Here is a 13,529-nt window from a genome sequence, read left to right on the forward strand (position 1 = left end):
AATCTTCACACATGGCCTTAGGGTTTGGTCGGTGCCCAGTCTGCTTCTGCCCCGCTTATCAGTAGAACCAAACATCTGCTTTTGTCCCTTACCAGTAGAGCTAAGCATCTGCTTCTCCCCCTCATCAGTAGTCAATGCCTTGGCATGTTAGGTTCTTAGGACAGACAATACTTTTGTTTAAGCAAAGGAATTCCTTTAACCCCCTTGTACAATTTCTCGGTATTACCCCCTGTACATCGCTTACCCCTGTATCAACATAATATGAAACATGTAGGATGTCCTGGGAAAAAAAAATTGTAAAAGTGGGTAGAAGTTTGCTGGGCTTTGCTTTCTTTACTAATTGTCTTGTTCCCTCTTTTTATAACAAGTTTGTCCTTAAAACCTGCATTTGCTTTTAAAATTCAGCCTGTTGAGAACATCTGAGATTTTCAAGTGCCGATTACCACATGTGGCACTGCCGCCATGCTGAGGCAGGGTCCCCTCAGTTGAGTCCCCACATCATGGTGGTGGTCTGCAACATCTCCCTCGGGTTTCAATCTTGTGACCAGAGGCAGGCTCCGATCGCTGCGTCCACCTGCAGGCAGAGGAGCAATGGGAGAGCAAGCTTAGGCAGCGGGAGCTTGGCGCTCTTACCCTGACGGTGTCCTGAAGGCAGTGAGCACACTGTAGGCGGTGTAGCCTGCCCTCGTGACTTGGGTTTGGGTAGCTTTGTGGGCAGCAGGAGCCATGGCCCCTGTGCTGGTGGCCGCTGTGTGTGGCCCCAGGCCTCGCCGCGGGGTGCCCGGGGAGCTGCTGGGCGCCATGGGCTGGCCTGTGTTACCGTGGCAACCGGCAGATGGGGGCTTCACCGGGGTCAGCGGGAGGCGGCCGCAGCAGCGCCGGCCCAGCCGCTCAGCAACAGCCCCTCCAGCTCTGACAGCTCCGCTCTGGCTGGCCAGGAGTAGTTATCAGATTACTTGTATTAAAACCTAATTAAGATGTGTGCCAGTAAATGCAGCGTGATTATTGGATTTGGTGATTTAGCTGCTGCAGGTTGCTGCAATCCAATCACACCATTTCAGCAAATTCAGCTCTGCGGAGCAGGGTGAAAACGTTTTACATCAGTAACCTGACTGCTGAAAAAGTGAATAACCTCCTACTGCCTCTGCTATGTCGAGGACTGATCCCCACTGCCAGGTGAATGGGCACTGCCCACAGATCCTAACATATTAATTTCTTTCAAATCAAGTATAAATCCCAGAGGAGGGTTCACAGTTGCATGAGTTTTTCCTTCACTGCAGATTGCCTGTGGATTGATGGACCTGTGAGTCCCCCAGGGCAGGGAGCTTGCAGCAGGAATGTTGTGGGGTGCCCTTATTTAGGAATGTGTTTTTATGAAATAGAAGGAAGCTTTTGGTTTTGTCTGTAGGCTGCAGACAAGGGAAGAATCTAAATGTAAGCCTGGGGGGGATGCCAGTCCAGCTCTGTGGTGTTGGACACAAAGTTTATTCTGCTGAGTAGGATTCACCTAGATGCCAAAGCTCTGCTTTGTGTTTTATATGTTTCACCTGGTTTCTGCAGGGGCTTGCAGTGGTTGTCTACCCATAACTGTAGAAATGTAAAGAAATCTCTTTGTCCCTTTCCATTTCACTTTTGGACAGGCTAGGGTATAGCCTAATCTCAGTTCTAAATATTACTGCTGTATGGAGTGAGAGAAGTAGTCTTCAGCAGGTTGTAGCTACACAAAGTAGCAAGGTAGCTTGGAGCTGTTCTAACATAAAACTGCGTATGAGCTGCATACGATCTCCAAGTACTGAGAATCAGAGCAAAATGTTAACCTTGAAGCATTCGTTACAGCTTGTGATGCCTGTTTTGTTCTCCTTCTGTAGAACCACTCATCTCACAAAGCTGCCTTTCTTTCCTCCTTGTAGAAATAGGAATTTGGTTTAGTGGTTAATGGAAAACTATTTGAAGGGTAGTATATTACTACTAAATGAGAAATTACTCTGTAGTGCCAGGTTGTGCTGTAAATAGTCCAAACATAACATGGTTGAAGAGCTACATGTCTTCACTTTGTGCCTTGAAGTAACATGACACAGTGTGGAGTAAATTCCTGTCCTTCAGCACTCCCAGGCCAAGGAGGAGCAGCCGCTTGACATCCCAGCTGGACAGATCTTGCCACCTTGGTGGAAAGATCATCTCATTTGGAATAGAAGGTGAGGATATAGTGGTCACTCAGATGCTCAGGACGCAGTACACATTTGTGTGGTAGGTAGTGTTGCCAAAGTGAACGTGGCGACCATGCAACCTTACTCACTTGTATTAGCAAAATGTGCAGAAGGTTCTGTCACCCAGTTGTAAAAATGATGGCAGGCATCGATGTGCAGTTGTAACATATGGGAAGTACAGTGAATGTGGGTGGAGCTGTTCATTTCTCATCTTGAATCATTTACGAGATCAGCAGGCAGGCCAGATACAATGCATATGGGAATGTGTGGCTGTGCTGCACATGTCACACATAATAGCAGATACTGTGAGAGGGCCCAGAGCCTGTCCTCAGGAGCTAAATGCACTGGAGCAGGCTGGTAGTCCCAGTATGCAGACAAGGGGCCAGCTTGGCAGCAGTTTTGGGAGAGCAGACTGACAGAATTTGGAAATTCATGGACTGGGATCTGCACTGACTAGAACTACTCCCTCATTATCCATCGTGACCCAGAAATGCAGAAAGGAATGTTGTTAATGCCATACTCAAGCACTGGAGAGAGATTCAGACAATAGTAAAGTTGTGGCATGCTAGTCAAACCCAGCACAGCACCTGTGTGATCTTCTTCCCTCTGCTCAAGGGGACAGTCCAAATGTAACATGGTGGGAGGTGAAGGTACAGAACAGAAAAGCATAATCGAGTAGTACTGCCATAATTAACGACTTGTCTGTTTACAGCAGTTTATCTGTATCATCCTTAGCATGATCTGAAAGGATACAGAGCTTTGCAATAGAGCATGGTGAAGCTTGTATCCAGTCATGTTTCTGAAATTTGCATGGGCTGCCTGTGGGTATCTAGTAGAAAGTGTTGTTTTGATGTAAAATTCACATGAGCTGGAAGTGACTTCTCTCTGGTTGCCAGAACTGGAGGAAGTCCCTCACACTGACGTGGTGGCTCTTCAGCTGGAGCTCTCTCCGTGAGAGGAGAGGCATGCCAGTGAAGGGCCTCTCCTCAGGGCTGTTTGCACCAGCCTCTGGATGAGCCCTACCACAGTGATGAGCAAGGCTCATTGTGTTGCTGCAGAGATGTGGGTCAGGGTGCTTATGTGCAATAATAAAATAACTGTATAATAATTTTGTGCAAGAGGGTCTCTCAAAGACTATATAATTGTTGTTAAAAGAGACTGAAACATTAACAGAGAGGAAAAAATATTAATTGAATGTAGAAATCAGCAGAAACTTAGATTCTGAGGGCCTAGAATCTGGACTGTAGTTGGTTGAGTCAGGCTCTCATGTATAAGGAGGATTTCATGGCCTTAAGACTTCAAACAGCAGCAGTGAGGTTCTTCCCTTGACTGCCTGAAGACAGCACTTCCCAGTTACACCTCCCTATCAGTTTTGCTATAAAGTAATAAGTATGTTAGAAATAAAGGACTGGAAGATGTCTTTATTACAGATAAAGAAGTGCAGTAAAGTCTCTTATCTTACTCAAGTTAAATGAATTCTAACATAAGAAGGATATGGACCTGTTGGAGCGAGTCTATAGGAGGGCTGGAACATCTCTGCTATGAAGACAGGCTGAGAGAGCTGGGCTTGTTCAGCCCAGAGAAGGGAAGGCTCAGGGGAAAACTTAAGAGCAGCCTTCTAGTACCTAAAGGGGCCTACAAGAAATCTGGAGAGGGATGTTTTTACATGAGCAGGTGTGGATAGGAGAAGGGGGAATACTTTATACTGAAAGAGAGCAGTTTTAGATTAGACATTAGGAAAAAAATCTTCCCTGTGAGGGTGGCGAGGCCCTGGCACAGGTTGCCCAGAGAAGCTGTGGCTGCCCCATCCCTGGCAGTGTTCAAGGTCAGGTTAGATGGGGCTTTGAGCAACCTGGTCTAGTGGAAGGTGTCTCTGCCTATGGCAGGGTGGCTGGAAGTGGGTGAGCTTAAAGGCCCCTTCCAACACAAAACCATTCTATGGTTCTGTGCAGTCAATGGCAGAGCAGTGAGCAGAGCTCGGCTCTCCAGCTTGAAACTATGATGTTGCTTCCAGCAGACACCACCATTGTTCTTCCACTCCCTGGGATCAAGATGCACATGGGAAAGCTCCATCTTTAAAAGCAAAACGAAGAACAGTACAAGGGTGGGGGTTTGTGGGTGGGAATTTTGCTTTGTGGGATTTTTTTGTTGAAGTTCAATGCTCCTGATATCACCTTTAGTAAAGAAATTAAGCATAAACAGCTCCTGTACCAATATGGTGTAGTTTGGAAGGTATAGGGAGTGTGAAATTAGACACAGAGCATCTAGGTGTGTAGTTAGTAGAATATCCTGTGCTAGCAAAGCGGTGGTTTTGTTTGCTTCATTGGACATTTACAACCAGCTGTCGCTGTTTGCAGCTCGCTGCATTTAGTTCTGTTCTCATCCCTGGGGGATGGTCCTGCATCAAATCCCTTTTGCAAGGAAATGTTAGCAGAGAAACAGGACACTGAAATATGAGTATTCGGTGTTCGCCACATGGTTGTTGTGGTTTGATTGCAAAGAAGTTGGCTGACAGATACAGATCAGTAAATACCGACTTTGACATCAATTTTCACAATTTTGTTTCAGCTAGATTTGCCTAGCTTTTTATCAAGAAATTTGGGGGTGTCTACTAATGCAGTTCTTTGAAAATCCTGATAAAAATGTGGATATTCAGAGTGATGAGCATACCTGAGTTATGACAGCTGTACAAGTTAAAACTACCACACGGTACTTGGAAGTAGAAAGGCTCAGAAAATCACACGTCTTATTGTAAGCATATAACTAATTCCATTAAAAACATAGCCTGTATGAGAGAGACAACCTAAAAACCATGTTCAGCTGAAGCTGTATTTGAACATATTGCACAAGAAATAGTTTACAAAAGCAAGTGCAAAGTTTATATTCAGAACTGACCTGGACAAAACCGGTCAGTTTATGTTTCCTAAGAGCATAGTGGTTAAAGCTGTGTAGGTTTTCCCCTAGAGTACTATTATTTAAAAGCAAGAAGATTCTAAGATATCCAGAGGGACTTCTAATTAGACATTTGTATTTAAAAGAATGAAATGCATTTAATGTAAAAACAGTTTCCAGCTTCTTTGTGTTTATGTCCCATGCTACAGGTGCCAAACAGACTGTTTTTTATGGCAGGAGTAATGAACAGTCACTATGGCCATAGCAAGCCATGCTCGCTTTTGTGATTAAAGGAGTAAAGGTGGCAGTTGCCCTGTGTTGTCCCAACTCGGGCACTTGTTTTCAAGTATAAGCAAAAGGCCCCTGCTTATTGCTTCTACTCTTTTCATCCTTTCCCAGGAATCCCTGTTACACTATTAAAGGATCTACACAGACGTGTTTACTTATCACTAAGCTCACTCAAAATACGTGTTGTGTTCTGTAACAAGTTTTGGACATGAGCAGCTTGCAAAGAGCAGTGGACAGAAAACAAAATTTTTTGTCACTTCAGGTCCAGTTTGTCGGGGGATTGGGGTATTTGGATTTGTATTCTGTGCTAGTGCCTGTGTTTCAGGAGGGCAGTTATTGAAGCAGCTACTGAGTGTGCAGCTTGCTTAGCTACAGGGATCAGGATGCAGTCCTGCAGGCTTTACTGATGTCACTTAATAGCGAAGCAAATTTGTTGTCATGTCATGATAAGGCTTCTAAATTAGAAGTGCAAACTTTTAAATGTGCTCATTTAAATTGTAAAGATAAAATATATTGAGTGCCCATCCTGGGAGTAATACTTCAGTCTCAGCCCAACCACCAGACTGAGCTCTGTCAGCTGGGAGCTGCACCCGCCAGTGCAAACATCAAAGCTTCTACTGTGAACTCCAACTTCAGATGCTCTGCAACCCTTTTATCTATTTTTCTCCCAGGTTACAGCAGCTTGACAAGCATTGCCAGGCCACTGCCCAGCAGTTAGTGGAGTTGCTCAACAAACAGAATCAGCTCTTCAAAGAGAAGCAGCTGCTTACAGAAGAGGTGCAGTTTCTGCGAACACAGGTACTGTGCCAAAAGGAAAGGAAGTGAGGGGAATGTTCTGCAGCTTTAACAGAATCTGCCAGCAGTCTCATTTCAGATGTTGGATTTTGTGCTGTTGTTGTTTTAAATAAGGTAGTACCTTATGAAATTAAAAAAACAATAATAATCCATGTTTAGAAAGATGACTAGTAGCTGAACCTGAGCCTCACTTAAACCGAAACTAAATAAAGTGTTTTGAAGGGACAATAAAACAGCAGAAGCTATTGTTGATGACAGTTCCTAGCTTTCTTATCAAATGATTTTGTGTTCCTTTTTCAGAGAAAAGGGACATTTGTTCTTAATGTTTAAACACTAGCTTCATGTTGAAAATTTCTTTGAGCTTTTTACTAACATTTATCTGACTTAAATCTCCCTACCAAAGTAAAAATACATTGTGGTATTTTTCACCCCCTTATTTTTGGAAGTCATTTATCTTCCCTGCTTGCTGCTCCATGACCACTCACCCAACAGCAAGCACAGAATCAGTCTGCCTGAGCACTGACTGCTGCACTGCATCTCTAGCAGCCGTGACTGCTTCCAGTGGTCTCTAGGAAGCTGTGACTTGCCATGGGCTGTTGTTGCTTCAGGTTTTTTTGGGGCCACTGTTCTTCAGCCAGTCAGTGCTGTGGAAATAAGGGAGAGAGCTGCAGGGTTTGGTTTTGTATTTGTTGTTCTTTCTTTAACTTGTTTCGGAAAAAGGAGGAAAACTAACAAGCACAGAATGAGGTTTTCAGTTAAACTGCCAAATAATCAAACCATTGTTCTGGGACTAAGTAAATGAACTAATTTGACCATATCATGATGCTTTTAACTTCCAAACTAGTGAGTTTGCCCAGGATCACTGGAACATTCAGTGTAACAAAGGACATTCAGTATAGGAAATTCAGTGCCGTGGCAAACCCAGCAGTAAATAGAACATGAATTGCTTTAGAACTTTGAAAAATGGTAGGATTTAAATATTTCATAGGCTTTTAATCTTAGAATTTAGTAAATGTTCAACCTAGGAGAATAAAATCCATACTCTGTTATGCCTTTAATCGTGACAGTGTGTTTGGGTTTTACAGGATTTCCTGTCATAGTAGGCAGACTTGGTAGCTCAAGATAGTGTAAGGTTATCAGCATGTAGTAACCATGGGCAAATTTCATGGCAACCATATTGTTCTTTCTGTAAGGTGGTTGTTCAGAAAAGAAAATTTACATTTCTGTTTTAAAGGCAGCACTCTGGGTAATGTGAGTAGACTTTACATAGTCCATGGGGATTGTGTTATTGATAATCTATTTTATCTGGAAGTGAGCGTGCCTTTATGGAGTTGGGCAGAAGTACAGGAAACAGACAAAACAAGAAAAAATCATTACAATATTATACTGCTATCAAGGCCTGACAGGCAAAAGCTTCCTTCTTTATGTTCATTACAAGTTAATTGTGCTCCAGAGAATCCTTTTTAACTTTGTAACACTCCAAAGACAAGAATGATATAAAAAAAATAATCACAAAATGAGTCCTAAAAATCTATTTGCAGCTATTTAAAGCAATGCTGGTTCTTTGGGAATTGGAATTCAGCCCAAAAGAGCTGCCTAGAATATCAGACAATTGTTTTAAGAAAACTAAAGAACTGTTCACCATAAATGGGAGCTCTGAACTACAGAAGGATGCAGTCAGTGTAGAAATATAGTTAAAAAAATTGTATCAATTTCAGAGTCAGTATGGATTGAAGGTGCAAGTGACATCATACTCCACATTTTACTGTATTGTTCAACATTTCTCCTTTGTAATGAATTTATTTTGTTTTGGTGGGGGAGAAGAGGGAGAAACCTAGTCATACCTAGTCTTTTAAAAATAAAATACACTAACTTAATGTGCTCTTGTATCTTGGAACATAAGCCACTAGTAACTGCAGTTGCATATTTCAGGGGAAAAAATGGGATGCAGATCTCAAACAGGACACAGATGGAATCGAGTAAAAACCAGGATGGATAAAGAGAAATGAGCAGAAGTAGGTATTTTTTCTGTATCCTATATATAGATACAGGGGAGGGAGAGGAAAGGAGGACTAAAACTATTTGCAGATGTGGGTTGAATCTGGCAAACACTTCAAGACAAAAGGGAGAAGGAAGTGTTGGAAACATTTTGGGGTTTGAAATTGTTGGAGCTTTTTATGTTTGTTTCTTTTTAAGCACTTAAAAATGTAGGACAAGCACTCCACTGCAAGGACAGGCTTACCTGACAGCATTAAAAGAAAAAAAAACTTTAAAGATGTAAATTGGTAGGGGAAGGAGGGCATGCAGCTCCTAGAAAGGTGAGAACTTATAGAAGAATTCAGATTTTACCATAGGTACTTTTTGGTCTGGATCATCACTGTGTTTGTGTTTTGATTGGGAATTGGTGAATTTTCTTGCTTCCAGTAGTATTCTCATTCTAAGGAAGCTGAATCCTTTCTATTTCTTCAGAAAGGCTACAGTTTGTTTTGGGATAAGTCATAAAACTTCATGTCATGTTGAAAGACACGTTATATAAGTGATTGTATTTGGAGTGGTACTGTTGGAGTTACAGTACTGATACATGCTTAGAGCTGTTCCTGTTGCCTTGGAAAAGTTACTTAACTTTCATGTAAAAGTCCCATATTTTAGAATTGCATCATTTATTTTAATCTAGCTGACAGGGGGTGGCGGGAAGACGAATCTATAGGAGTTGCTTTAAAAACTCAGGTCACTTCCACTGCAATTTTTGTTTCTAGTGTTAGTGTTTCCTGTAAGGGGGCTAAGAAAGAAAGGAAGGAAGGAAGGTTAGTCTTTAAATCCAACTACATTCTAGTTTGCTGGGAGTCTGTTTTTCATGGAAAACTCATTTGACACTGTTTGTTGGGAAAATTCTGGGGTTTAAAGTGAATTTAAAAAGTCATCATGAAAGATATAATACCTGATCCCGCTACATATTGAATTCCCTTAAAAGTAACCTGATTTAAAAGACTTTCAACATCCTTGTTGAAGGTGTAACCCAGACAAGTACCACAGTTTTTGAAAACACCTTTCTCATTCTCAGCAGTGAATTACATGCTTTTAAAGGAATAATGTTAATTCTTCTATTGCGGAAAGAAGCTCAGTATTATTTCTGAATAACCACCTGCTTACATGATGAAGATGCTCACTCTGTAACTTTCATTTTCATAGAGTGAAAAAGGACCAGTATGAAAATGTGGCCTGACGTTATAGCCTGCGCTCTGTGTCAGGCCATTACAACGATATTCAATAGATGGCACTACTATTTAATAATGGAATGTAGTGTAATGTATTCAGGTCCACGTAAAGGTAGTCAAAAGTTTTTATGGGATTTACAATTCTTGTTTTGAAGGTTTTCAGAAGATTCAAGTTTTGAGTTTCTACCTTTGAAAGTCTCTTGCATTGCAACTCACTCCAAGTCAGGAGAGTAAGAGCTATTTAGCTCTCCTCCCATATAGGTACTAACTATAAATGTGCATAGCAGAGCAAACAAACATCTAAATGGAGATGATTACTAGAAACCTCAGCACTGTGTTTCTGAAAGCTGGGATGCTCCTTGCTAGCAGGACCTGCCTTAGTGTCCATCACTTTGACAGAAAGTATGTGTCCCAGTGGATAATCCCCTTGCAGACACCAGCTGCTGAGCCAGCAAGAGCACAGACCTGCAGGACTAGGACCTGGGGACTGCCCTCACCTCAGGCTGTTGTCCTACCCTGCTGTTCTTGCCTTCCCCTCCAAAGACTTTCTCCTGTGAGCCAGCCCCTCCCTGGCAGGCACCCATACTCTCCCTGTGCATTCTGCACGTCCAAGCCACTAAACCAATCTCCTCCCTCATTACAGATGTCTTTTTCACAGGGAGCATGTCTGTGAACAGTCCACCTTCCTTCTCAACAGAAGTTAAAATACACTCACCTGTGACTGTATTCCAATCCTTGCCCCTCCAGTTGCTCAGTGGGAGATACTTTCAGAACTGCAAATGTTCCTTAGCAGCAGTTTTGTTTTCTTATGTCAGCAGGAAATTTCAGCGAGGTCCCAGCAACGAATGCAGTGGGTAATGTGCTCCATTTGCTTTTAGAAAGAAGGGGAGTTTTATGTTCAGGAAACAAGTAGCTCGTCCATCTCTGATGTCAGAAGGGTTTCAGGTTGATACACAGTCATCAACTGTTCTTAGGAGGCCTGAAGACTGCTTAGGTTAATGGGGAGAGAATTTTGGGCATTTTAGTGGAGTTGCAATGCACAAAAATAGTGCCTCTACCAGTATTTGTAACACCCTATGATATTCCACAGACAGGGGCTGTGGGCTGAATTTTTGTGGTTTATTGTTTGGGGGGGTTTAAGTAGGTGAAAGCCTTCATCACTGTCTGTATAGTGTTTAGTCAGAGGTGATGAGAGTTAAACTATGGAGGAGGAGGGGATAAAGACAGAGCTCTGCTTCATGTCTGACATGACACTGCAACTGCTGCATCACCCAGGATTTTGCTCTTCAGTTTGTGAATCTGCAGCTGTAGGAGGCCTGCATCTCCTGTGCAGTGTCTGGCCAGTGGGCAAAGCTGGGAGCAGCTCAGGAGCTACGCCTGGCCCTCCTGAGAGCTCCACCTTGGCATTTGTACCTCTGCAAATAAGGACTGAGGTACCTAAGCCACCTGAGTCCTTTCTAACCAAAGAACCTAGTGGCTTCTCTGCCTTCCACTGAGTTAACAGCAGTGAAACCATTCAGCTGTCCATGGCTCTGCTCCTACAGACACTCTGAAGCTGTACGTCTGAGAATACCCAGCACCCAGAGAGATCAGGTGCTGCTGAGGTGAGGAGGTGGTGGTGGCAGGAACCTGGTCACTCTGTGCTGCAAAGGTCTGCTCACTGGGCACCAAAATACTGGTGAGAGGATGAGAAACTGTAAGATGGAAAAGGTCCCTGACCAAACTCATCTGCCAGTTACCTGGGCATGAGGAGTGACAGCACTGTGTCCATTTAGTTACAGAACTGCGCAGCTTAAATGGCTGCTTTAGCATCCAGGCTGCTCTGTAGTGGATTATGATACCCTGCCCGTATTTGTGCTTTATTGTTAAAGCAGTTGTGGCCAGTCTGTGGTCAGGTGGAGGAATTCCTACTTCATCACTCAAGCTGAGGTGCTGCATGTCACAAAGAATGGAGGGGTAACTGTGGTGATGACAGATGTGCAGGCACCCTGAGGCTTCGGGGTTGGAAGTACTGGCACTGATCTGATTTACAGCCAGGGCTAATTAAATGCTTTTTGTAACTGTAGGTGACAAGTAAGCAGAAAACGGGAGGTTTTGAGTTAGAGGAATCTGTGACAGTCTGACATTTCCAGGCTAGAGATGTTTTGAAGCTTAGTGGTATGAAATATGGTCTGAAGAGGAAAGCCTAGAAAGGAGAGCCTCCACCTTGCAGCACAGCTGGGCATGGTTGCTTTAGTAGTGATAGCAGTGAGACAACATGTTGGGCGGTCATGAAGGGCAGCTGTGGGGAGAAGGGGGCTGGCTGGACTGTTGTAAGCCACCCACCACAGCACCAGTTGCCAGGAGGCTTTTTCAGGAGCTCAGTGTTTGGGGTTTTTGCCTTTTTAATCTGCCAGTACTCTCATGCTGGCTGTTAATGCTGGGGAGTACTGCAGTGTGGCGCTAGGCCTCCTCTCACTGGCACTGACACAGAATGTAAGCCCCGTGGCTTCCTGTAGCTGTAGTTCATTCTTCCTTGCACGAGGTGTTGGTGCATGTATTTTGATGGAAAAAGTCCCATGTTACTGTTTTAGTTAAGCCTTTTTATGAAGCTGCAGCTTCATAAATTTTTTAACTCAGCCATAAATCCCTTATCAAGTAAGGAGGGTGAGGGAAGCAAACCCTTCTGCCCTCTAATGCAAAACCAGACACAGTAGAAAGATTATTTTTATTTCTGAGGTCATTTACATCTCTTAAATTCCAATGTCAGAACTCCAGTGGTATACTATGAGGTAGCTCCCCCAGCTCCAGTAGAGTTTGATGTCTTAAGAGCCACTCCTGAAGTGCTCCTGAAGAGGCACAAACAAGAGCTATGCAAGAGCTTCAGAGGGGCACGTTAGCCTTCCAGCCAGAGGTTTCCTCCTGGCCCAGGCAGTCGCTTCCCATTTTGCTGCAGCTACCACCCTGTACACACTCCCTCCAATTCCCAGTAAACATGCTCTGGCACAAACCTGCCAGCTCCTTTCTGGAAGGCAGACAGGGCAGGATCTTAGATGTGCCCCAGAACAAGAGCTCAGTTATTTACTGCTAAACATGAGCCATGTCTAAAGCTCGTGGAGATCGTGTTAGTCAGAAATCAAACAGTTATCCTTCTTGCTACCTGTAAGACTTCTGATCTTCAAAAGCAGTGAGGGCAGCAGGCCCACGGGAAGCACTGGCTTCAAAACAGCATTTGTTTACACGGCACTGCCACAGCCTTACCCATTTCTGTATTTCTCTTCTAAGAACTCACCCACAGGCCAAAGGGACACAAATGAGAAACACAAGCAGTGCAATACAGATACTCACACACCCATCTCTTCCTTTTATCTTTCAGGGCTGCTCTGCACCTGGCTGAAACTGGTCTGAGGCTAACCCAGAGTCACCTCTGCAGAACACAGGCATGCTTGCTGCTCAGTTCAGCTGGTTTCTGTTTGGTTTTAGCTACAGAATCCTAAATATTTTTAAGCCTTACCAACCTACCCAGCTTCCTAGGAAGACAGCCGAGACCATTCTGAAGACCAGGCTTGCAAGTGTTGGAACAGCAATAACATAGCATAGACTGAATTTGTAATTTGTACAACTTTCTAGAAAATGTTTTTATCTATTTTTATTATTGAATGTAGATGTCTTATTTACAGGCTGAAATACCAATAAACTTAATTGTATTTTTACTTTTCCTCCTCCTGAATCCAAGGGGAGGTGGGAGAAGAGGACTGCTCATAAACCCTGCATGAGCCGACTGCATTCCTGTCTATAAGCTCATTACCAGAATCTACCTGGTAACCTTATTTTTACAAGGTATTTGTCACTTTTTATAACAGAAGTGAGAATCTCAACCACTTCTTATTCATCAGAAAAGCCTAAGGATGAGTAAGAAATACTCTATATAATGTGGAAGAATTTCCATGGGCAGAAGTCACTGGATCAAGCCTTTAAGAGAAAGGCACCCTCATCAGGTAGTACAGATCAGCTGAAGGGGTAACAAAGAGACCTCCCCACCAGCAAATATTGAGCAGTTCTCTGGGATGGGCACCAGCTGAACTTGGCTTCAACTTACTGAACTTAAAACATCTGGAGGATATCCATGGAGGGCTTTTTTCTGGTTAACTGC

General features: G+C 43.4%; 1 protein-coding gene across 4 annotated transcripts in view; it reads left to right on the forward strand.

Annotated features, from left to right (window-relative positions):
• Positions 1 to 13,089, forward strand: part of SDCCAG8 (SHH signaling and ciliogenesis regulator SDCCAG8) — a 116,986-nt gene extending 103,897 nt beyond the window's left edge. For 2 of the 4 annotated variants that reach the window (XM_005146017.3, XM_031046266.2), the window contains 3 exons: positions 6,059 to 6,185; positions 8,115 to 8,197; positions 12,753 to 13,089. In XM_005146017.3, coding sequence (XP_005146074.1) covers positions 6,059 to 6,185; positions 8,115 to 8,165 — 178 coding nt within the window. In that variant the 3' untranslated portion in view covers positions 8,166 to 8,197; positions 12,753 to 13,089. Of the gene's footprint in view, positions 1 to 6,058; positions 6,191 to 8,101; positions 8,198 to 12,752 lie in introns of those variants that run through there. The other 2 variants (XM_031046267.2, XM_031046268.2) reach the window with 2 other exon arrangements.
• The last annotated feature ends 440 nt before the right edge of the window (positions 13,090 to 13,529 follow it).

Source organism: Melopsittacus undulatus, chromosome 3 (assembly GCF_012275295.1).
Source record: "Melopsittacus undulatus isolate bMelUnd1 chromosome 3, bMelUnd1.mat.Z, whole genome shotgun sequence".
NCBI classification, from domain to species: Eukaryota; Metazoa; Chordata; class Aves; order Psittaciformes; family Psittaculidae; genus Melopsittacus; species Melopsittacus undulatus.